This window comes from Physeter macrocephalus, chromosome 11, assembly GCF_002837175.3.
Source record: "Physeter macrocephalus isolate SW-GA chromosome 11, ASM283717v5, whole genome shotgun sequence".
Taxonomy (NCBI): Eukaryota; Metazoa; Chordata; class Mammalia; order Artiodactyla; family Physeteridae; genus Physeter; species Physeter macrocephalus.
Window position 1 is genome coordinate 41,161,851 of NC_041224.1, and position 9,504 is coordinate 41,171,354.

Genomic DNA, 9,504 nt, shown 5'->3' on the forward strand with positions numbered 1-9,504 from the left:
CCCCAACCAGGGATCGAACCCACGCCCCCTGCATTGGAAGCAGCAGGGTCTTAACCACTGGACTGCCAGGGAATTCTCGAACATGTATTGCTCTGATAATATGAAAAAAGTAACAAGCGTTGTTAAAATGAAGGTTTTGTGCATAACCTAAAATCGACAAAGGATGCATTCTCAGCTCCCCCAGGTGATGTGGGAATACTCACCAAAAGTGGAGCCTTCCCCGAGCTCCTTCCCGTATTTCAGCATGCAGTCGCCCAGCAAGCCTTCCGTCTGTGGGTACCCCGTGGTTTTCACCTGTCCTCGGATCTTCGACACAGTGTTCAGCATTCCTAGCTTAGCTCTGTATGCTTAAAAACATTATCATTTGTAATTCCTTAAAATGGCACGGCGGAGTGACAGGTACATAGCATGTAACAAACGGGGCTGGAGAAATCAAGGTCGCCCTAGACAAAATGTCAGAGCCCTGAGACAGGAAGGTAACTTGCGTGACCAAGTTACTCACATGGTTTTCTAGATTCTTAACCAGGGTGGGTGCTAAGGGCACTGTTGCACAAACATGATGAAAAATAGAAATTATGGCACACACTCTTGACTCCCAAATAATAGTAACCGGGGCTCTCATTACCCCACCCACAGCTTACTCACTGACTCAGACACTGACACCTGGGCAGACAAATTTTCCTGGGGACCAATTGCAAACTAAGAACAGAATTGCTGAGGTGGATGTTGCAAACCAGCTGGTGGTTAACAGCCCCCCACCCCCAAGAGTGTATCCAGACTGATCATATCTAACTTCATGGCACAGGGCCACTGCGCTGCACACTCCTGTTTAGGAAGCCTAACCAATAGGAGACAGATGCCCCCATGGGGAACCGGAGTCTGTGTTGACGGTCCCTCAGGTGTAGCTCCACTCCTGGACCCAAGGGAAATGATAGGTGACCACTAAGTTCTTTCTCTGACTTAGGCCATAAGTGTTTACTAATCCCAGCTCTGTGTGACACACATGCTAATTACTGGGACTCCAGAGAGACCTAAGACAGCCTCTGACCTCAAGGAGCTCACACTCTCGTTACTGGAAGGCAGAAAATACAAGATGTAATTATGCAAATAAAGTCTGATGTGGTGTACAGAAAGGAAAATATAACAATATGCTGAATAAAGATGGAAAGATGCCCCCCCAAAAGTGCAGAAATAGTGTAAGATGCAGAAGGCGGAATGCTTATTATGGTTTATAACCAACAGATAAAAGAGCAGGCTGCTTTGGCCAAAGAAGAAATTAATACAGGACAAATCAGGAAATACCTAGGGGAAAATGTGACTATGAACTGAACACCAAGCTAAGGACTTGGGAATTTATTCTGTAGGCTAGGTGGTGTTTGAGATAATTATAGGTTGTAAAGGGGTACATTTTATTGTCTTTTATTTTAATAATTACATATTTATTTTAAAGTATTCTAGACTAGTGCTTCTCAAACTTTAATGTGCATGCAAAGCACCCAAGGATCCTGTTAAAATGTTGAGTCTGATGCAGTCAGTCTGGGATGAGCCCAAGTTTCTGCATTTCCCACAGTCTCTCAGGGGATGCCTATCCTCCTGCGCCATGGACCACACTTCGAGTAGCAAAGCTTTAGACACTCACGGTGCCAGTCTTTTTGCATCTTGCCCACCCCATCCTTGAAGCACTTATCCTCCCGGTCCCCAGGAACACAGGCTTCACTCTCCCGCCACACAGACAGACACAGACACAGACACACACACACACAGACACACACACACACACAGACACACACACAAACACACACACACACTCTGCTCCTCTTCCCCACTGTCAGGGCGGGATGTGGGGTGCAGCAGTCCTGTGACTGAGGGCCACTAAATGGAATGAGAGGCTGCTAGGCCTCCCTTCCTCTTCTCCAGGAATAACTAGAGGTGTCTGGCCAAGTGGACACTTTCATTGTTGGCCAGTACCTCCCTACCCCATTCCAGTGTCAGCTCATTGAGGGCAGGTTCCCTTCCAACTCAACCATATATCCCTGGACCCAGGAAACCCCCTTGCCTAGAGGGAGTATTTGCTAAATATGTGTTGACTGATTCATCAGGAAAAGGGACTTGTGTGGTTCAATCACTGACGAGGCCCAGGAAGAGATATATAATTATGCTTTTTAAAACTGTACAGTTTTAAATAATCAGCTGTACAGTTTTAAAGAATTCGATACCTGCCATCCTGCCTGGACATAATATTTTATTCAATGTATGTTTTTAAATTTATTTTCTATATTTTCAGATGGTTGGATGTGTGCTGATTCCTAGAGCCGAGGGAATCACGATAATTATGTGCAAATAATAAATTCATACAAAGTAAAGGCAGATTTGGAAACCCACAGAATTCAAAGCTTGGACGCCCTCTATTGGTTTATATAGTTTAGAACTTAGGAAAACTTCATCAAGGGATGCTGCTTCAATACCTAGGAGTCAAAGACCTCCTGTCCAGAAGCTGCGGTAATACTGGACCTTCTCATGTTTCTCATGTTTATCATACCTCACTTCATCAGCATTTAAGCCATGAAGTGAAAGCCATTTCAAAGTCACAGGCACTGTTAGAACAGGATGGCAGAAATTTTAATAAAAAAGAAAAAAGAAAAACAGAGGAAACAGCTGAATAAGAAAACATGGACAAAATATTTAGTGGGTTTCTGAAGCATCTCATAAAAAATGTCTTTGCTTAGCAGTGTCTTGCTGCTAAGACCAAGACTCCACCCAAATAACATCACCATAGTTCACAGAAGTGTCTACTCTGTTTGTCATCAGCTAGGATTCACTGCAACTCCCTTTAGTCACTCAACTTAAAAAAACTGAATTTCATTATTCGGGCACAGAGGACATTGTTTCTAGATCACGTCAACCATATGCTCAGTAAACCTGGGTTATTGGAATCTCTGACAGCGAATGAACAATTGAATATTTCAAGACATTTTCTAACTTTACCTGGATTCGGCTGAAGATATTCTGTGGCTTTTGAAAGAATTTCTGCAACAGCTTTATTGGTAACGTCTATTTTCTTAAAAAAAGAGAAACACATGAAGATATTGGTAAATGACAAACAATGACTTCTACAGAAAAACAAACAGAGAAATAAATTTGATCAATTTAATATTTATAACACCATTATAATGATTTTAATACAAATGGACATTTTCAACATTTTTGGAAGAGGTAATATCTTCTTAACTTTTTGATTCTGGGACATCCTTCCAATAATTGCTCCTCCCAATGATGGTGGAGAACACTAACTTCTTATTCAACATTAAAATGAATATTAATGTAATATTTAGGAAACCTGGACAAGTTATTATGCTCCACTAGATTATTGGTTGCGCTTGAAGGTCTCTCAAAACCAAGACTAGACATTTCTGAGCCAAACTTTCCTTATTTGCTGGGTGAACTTGAATTTTTGTACTTGTGTAAGGATGCCATAATAAGGACTCATATGAGAAACTACCTCAGTAAGCCAACAACAAAAGAATCATCATCACTAGTATCAATATTATCACTGAAATATATTCTTCTGTTCTGTGGGCAGAAGAGGCTAACGACAAAGGTTTCCCTGCCAGGTTAAGACTGAATCTTTCCTTCCTCAAAACCATTCCTGGATACTCTGGCTGTTGGTTAACCAGAAAATGAATGTGAGACTATACAATAAAAGTTAACTATGCACATTTCAATAGCTTTACTTTATACCATCAATGGCCCAAAAGAAAATGTTTTAAAGGAAAAGGAGATCCTGCTCATAAGAGCAGCAATTTAAAAATAAGCAATAACGAGGAAGAAATATTATGAGAAATGTACAATACATACTTGAAAAGCCACGTTCCTAAATGGGAAAATTCAGTTTTGGAAAGATGTAAATCCTCCCCCAATTAACATGTAAAAGTAATTCAAAGCCTATCACACTTTCAATTTTTTCTTTTTTTTTGTTAAAACTAGGCAAATTAATAATAAAGTTAGATTCATACATCACACTACATACAGGATTAAAAATATGGACCTAAAAACAAACTGTAAGAGTACTAAACTATGCAGGAGAATATTTTGAAATACTGGGGTGGAAAGGATATTCCAGGCATCACCAAAATCCAAGCATCATAGATGAAAAGACCAAAATTCTGACTCCATAAAATTTCAAATGGAACGGTGAAAAGACACAATACACGAAGTTTGATAAAAGTGGTGAACAGAAACTAAAATGCAGAAAAATAACGGGTTAGTATCTATTATACTCCGTACTCCCATTAAAAAAAAAAAAAAAAGCAACCCAACTAGAAAGAAGGCAATCCACAAAAGAGGAGAAATGCAAGTTGCTTATAAACATTTGACAAAATATTCAGGAAAATTATAAATTAAAAGGAGATACTTTCCACTCACCAGATTGACCCCCCAAAAATCTTTTTTAATTGACTAGACCCCATATAAGGTATTATACAGGTGTGGAGTAATGGGCCCTTTCATATACAATAGGCGTGCTAAATGATACGATCTTTTTGAGATCAAGGTGAAGTACCTATTAATGTACCATCTATCATACTTCCAGGGGCTTAGCATCTAGAAACATACCAGTAAACTGCACGGAGGTAAAAAGATGTTTCTTAGACCATTTTACATAGTCATAAAAACTGAAAGCAACTTAAATTACAATCAATAGGAGATTGACTTGATAAATTGTGAAACAGCTAAATAAGGAATACTCTTTAATCACGGGGGAAAATACACGGAAGATCTATAGGTACTGGGAAGACATCCACTGTGCGTTGCTAAGGAAAAAAGCAAGCTGGGAGTGATGTCTAATACAAAAAAACCTCATTTTTGTCATTTAAAAATCTATGATCTGTTCAGGGTCAGAAGCTTTCAATGAAGCACTCTCATCCAACCTGAAATTGTATTTGCTCCCCTTAGCTGAATGCTCAAATTTGGGGCCCCAGGAAGGTTTAAAAAGACAGTACAGAAATGAAGAAATGAATCAAACCCATATTACTAATACACGTGTACTAGCTGTGTGTGTGGGAATGTGCCTGTGTGTACGTGTACTTGACCTGGTAACGAGTTTTGTAAACTTTGAACTCTCCTCAGTATGTTCAATTGTTTATGAAGATCTTTGAAATGTTTAAGAAAATTTGATAACTTAATGTTTATATTTTATTAGAGTTACCAGAAATGTAAGTGCATAGGAAAATCCTGTTTTAGATTTGATGTTAAGTTTGAGGGACTCCTATGCACTGCATTTGTATTGCAGGAATTTGCATTAAGGGAATTTGCTTAATTATGTAACTAGTTGGTGACAAATGTATAAGGATTTCATCTGTTCAGCTTATGACTTAATGGAAACTAAAATGAAGATTAACTAAAAATGATCATTATTTTTATACTGAAATTACTAAATTTATAAATAAAATCCATATGTGCAGTTTAAGGCTTAAGAAGAACTAGGTTTTTTATCGTATAATATCGCTTGTATGTGGAATCGAGAAAAATGGTACAGATGAACTTATTTGCAAAGCAGAAATAGAGTCACAGATGTAGAGAACAAACTTATGGTTACCAAGCGGGGAAGGGAGGGTGGGGTGAACTGGGAGATTGGGACTGACATATATACACTACTATGTTTAAAACAGATATCTAATGAGAACCTGCTGTGTAGCACAGGGAACTCTACTCAGTGCTCTGTGGTGACCTAAATGGGAAGGAAATCCAAAAAAGAGGGGATATATGTATACACATGACTGATTCACTTTGCTGTACAGCAGAAATTAACACAACATTGTAAAGCAACTATGCTCCAATAAAAATTAATTTAAAAAAAAGAAAAAGAAAAAAAACTAGGTTTTAGATATATAACTTTATATATATTCAATATTAATTAAAACACAACGTAGAGTGGTCATTCCATGTATACAACCCTCTTTGGACACGAAAAGCCACCAGGTATCTAGGAGTCACCTCTGAGGGGTGAGGATGAGAGGAGGTAGAGGCGGAATACTTTCTACTTAGACTCTTCTATTTCTTTTGGGAAAAAAATGCCAAGAAACAAATGGCCTAAAACTCACAGGCCTTGATGTACACATACTGGTGGTGCTTCCAGGACAGCCCAGGAATCAATACAAGGAAAACCCTTTACAAATTAAAGAGGATGCCACTAAACATGTTGGCAAAAACAGGCAATCAAGTTGAACACTGAAAAAAATAACTCACGTAGTTTAAAAACAAAACCTCCCTTCTAGAATAACTGGGGACATCGGGGGGTGGGTATGTGTGTTCAGGTTAAGAAAATGCAATGCAAATATCTCAGCAAACCATCAGGACAAACAGGGGAAAGCAGAGAGGTGAAAATTATTTTTGTAAAGCCTACCTGGTGTGAGGGCGTCTTTGTTGGTAGATTAAATCTGGAATTTCCATTTGTGTTGGTACCCTCCCCCTGAGGTGCCCAAAGCCTGTGCCACTGACACTCCCAGACCTCAGCCCTTGAGTTAGAGAGCTGCTGGCAGCCCTGATTTCTGACACCTGTTTATAATAATCTCTTTTTTTTTTAAATTTAAAGAATCGGGAGATTAGGATTGACATATATACACTAATAGGTATAAAATGGATAACTAAAAAGAACCTGCTGTATAAAAAAAAAAATAAAATAAAGTTCAAAAATTAAAAAAAAAAAGAATCCACATCTGTCATTATATCCTTCTTATTCTTAATGTAGTTTATTTGTGTTTTCCCTTTTCCCTCTCTTGCTCATACTTAGTAGAGGTGGTCTTTCAAAAAAAAAAAAGTTTTTGGTTTTATTTATTGATTCTACCTTTTTGTTATTATTGTTTTATATTTTATTAATTTATCATTTATCTGTATTGATTTCTTCCTTCCACCTAGAGTGATTTACTTTGCTGTTATTTTCCTAGCTTTTTGGCTTGAATGATTTATTCATTCTCTTCCAACATTTATTTTCTATTAAATGCATTGAAGACTTAGCCATATATCACAGGTTTTGACATATAGAGTTCTCATGACTAAGTGATCTTTAATTTTACTTTTCATTCCCTCTTGAAACAAGAATTATTTTTACATGTTCTTCCATTTCCAAACATCCAGAATTTGGCAACTATACCTTCCTTGTAATCCTTGTGTTCTATGATTTTACTTTGAGAAATTTGTTGAGTTTTGTTTCCCATAGCCCACAGGTTTTGGGAGGGAAAGGAAGTAAACAAGAGGGGTCTCAGTCCAACAACCAAAACTAAAATTATTGAAATGTACTTTTAAACTTAACATCTCAACTGAATCATTTTATTAGTAATAAAGTTACACAAATATCTTTATTTATCAAGAGATTTTTAAAGTAATTTTAGGTATGCCAATGATGTTTAAATGTTCTATGTTTTTCAATCTTCAGAAACTAACTTTTTTAAAAAGCAAAACAATATAAGCTTTCTATCAAGGCCTTAACATTTCTAGAAAATTAATTGTGCTCACCCAGAAAATAAGAAGCTCCCTGGAGGACAGTGTGGCCAGGTCCAGGGTATCCTGAAGACAGTAACCCCTACACCCCCAAGGCACAGTCTGGGGCTGGACTTCTTTCCCTAGAATCTGCTGAAAGCTCTACTACCTGCCATAGCCTGTATCCTCCATGTTACACCTGAGGAAAGATACTTTGCTTTCTCTCTGCCCTCTCTCACCTGGGGACTCTAATTATTAAAAATAGGCTATGTTTAAAGGTCCCAAAACAAAGGGGAAAGGACCTGAGGAAGCTGATAATTAGTGATGGTCCCACTTGCCTCCACCTAAACTACTTCACACAGTTGACCAGGAAGCTTGTTCATGGACTGAGACTCTACAGTCTTCCTTTGTCATGTGTTAACAATCACATCTGTAACATGCTCATTGCATTTTTTAAATGGTTTCATACACGTTAATTTTTCTGCATAATTCTCAAAACATCCACATGAGGCAAGCAGAACACACATTATCATCCTTGTGTCACCCATCAGGAAAGTCCGAAACCAGCTTATCCAAGTTGATTGACATGGCTGGTTCCAGTGGATAAAAATTACTTGTTATGCAGCTGCTGCAACACATGGGAACAGGGTCAGAGTCTTCCACACATTAAATCAATATTTATATATTCGAAGAGCCTCCTCCCAGTAATACATTTCGACTCTCCAAGATATTAAATCACACTTTGGCCTAAACTGTTTGCCAAGATGGACCATCTTTTGAGCATTCTAACTTTTGTCCACTAGAGGGAACCAGTTAGCCATATCCCATCTCCCAAGGTCCAGGGTCTTTATTTGGATCTCGAAGCATGAAAGAACTGCCTTTTGGATTCCATAATCCACACCTGAATTCAAACATCCTAGATCCCCACTCTAATATCCTTCACAGTATCAGTATATCTCACATCACAATGAAAGTCAAATTTATAAGATAATTTACATTAAAATGTTCTCTTACCCTTTCCATGTCAAGAAATTCATCATCTAGTTTCGTTCCTTCAACGCCACTTATTTTTTCACTAAACAGCTGTGGAAATAAACACAAGTAATTGTACTGTACAATCATTTGTTATCACAGTATTTGACTCAAATTATTACAAACAAAAACAAAAAAACTCAGGTTCAGCTTGTTGGATTTTTTTGAATTAAGTCCTTTAAGAAAATTGTTGGAAGGAGTAACCATAGCTAAGAACATGGGAAGATACACATTCCTCAGTCATTCAACAGATATTTATTATGCATCTACTACATGTAAAACACATGGTAGTTGCTCTAGTAGAAACATAAATAAGATTAATCCTGGTCATCCAGGAACCCACAGTTCAGCAAAAGAGTTCATACACCAACAGTCAACTAAAATACAAGGGAGAGGGCTTCCCTGGTGGCACAGTGGTTAAGAATCCACCTGCCAATGCAGGGGACACGGGTTCGAGCCCTGGTCCGGGAAGATCCCACATGCTGTGGAGCAGCTAAGCCCGTGCGCCACAGCTACTGAGGCTGAGCTCTAGAGCCCGCAAGCCACAACTACTGAGCCCGCAAGTCACAACTACTGAGCCCACACACCACGGCTACTGAAGGCCACGCGCCTAGAACCCAGACTCTGCAACAAGAGAAACTACCGCGATGAGAAGCCCACGCACTGCAACGAAGAGTAGCCCCAGCTCGCTGCAACTAAAGAAGGACTGTGCGCAGCAACGAAGACCCAACACGGCCAAAAATATTTTTTTTCCCATAGCCCAATAAATAATTGATTATTGAAATTGTTTTAAATAAATTTGAAATGAATTCTCAATTTGAGGAATGCAGATATCTATATTATTTACAATCAGTTAATAGTCATATTTTATGAAAATTCTCTATGAGCCTATTATTTAATTATGTTATTTTATGAGAAAGGTATGCAAAATCTTCTACTCTGATTTTTGTCAGTTCTCTATGCATTGACAGCTTTTACCTTCCATATTCAGATGCCATG

At 38.4% G+C, this 9,504-nt stretch overlaps 1 protein-coding gene across 2 annotated transcripts in view; it reads right to left on the minus strand.

Annotated features, from left to right (window-relative positions):
- Positions 1-8,553, minus strand: part of SH3GL3 (SH3 domain containing GRB2 like 3, endophilin A3) — a 56,933-nt gene extending 48,380 nt beyond the window's left edge. For both annotated transcript variants that reach the window (XR_003681993.2, XM_028495978.2), the window contains exons 1-3: positions 8,488-8,553; positions 2,986-3,058; positions 204-347 (exon numbers count right to left, since the gene is read on the minus strand). Coding sequence is in view for 1 of the 2 variants with exons in the window: in XM_028495978.2 (XP_028351779.1) it covers positions 204-347; positions 2,986-3,058; positions 8,488-8,496 (226 nt within the window). In the remaining variant the exon portion in view is untranslated. The remainder of the gene's footprint in view (positions 1-203; positions 348-2,985; positions 3,059-8,487) is intronic.
- Positions 8,554-9,504: the final 951 nt, after the last annotated feature.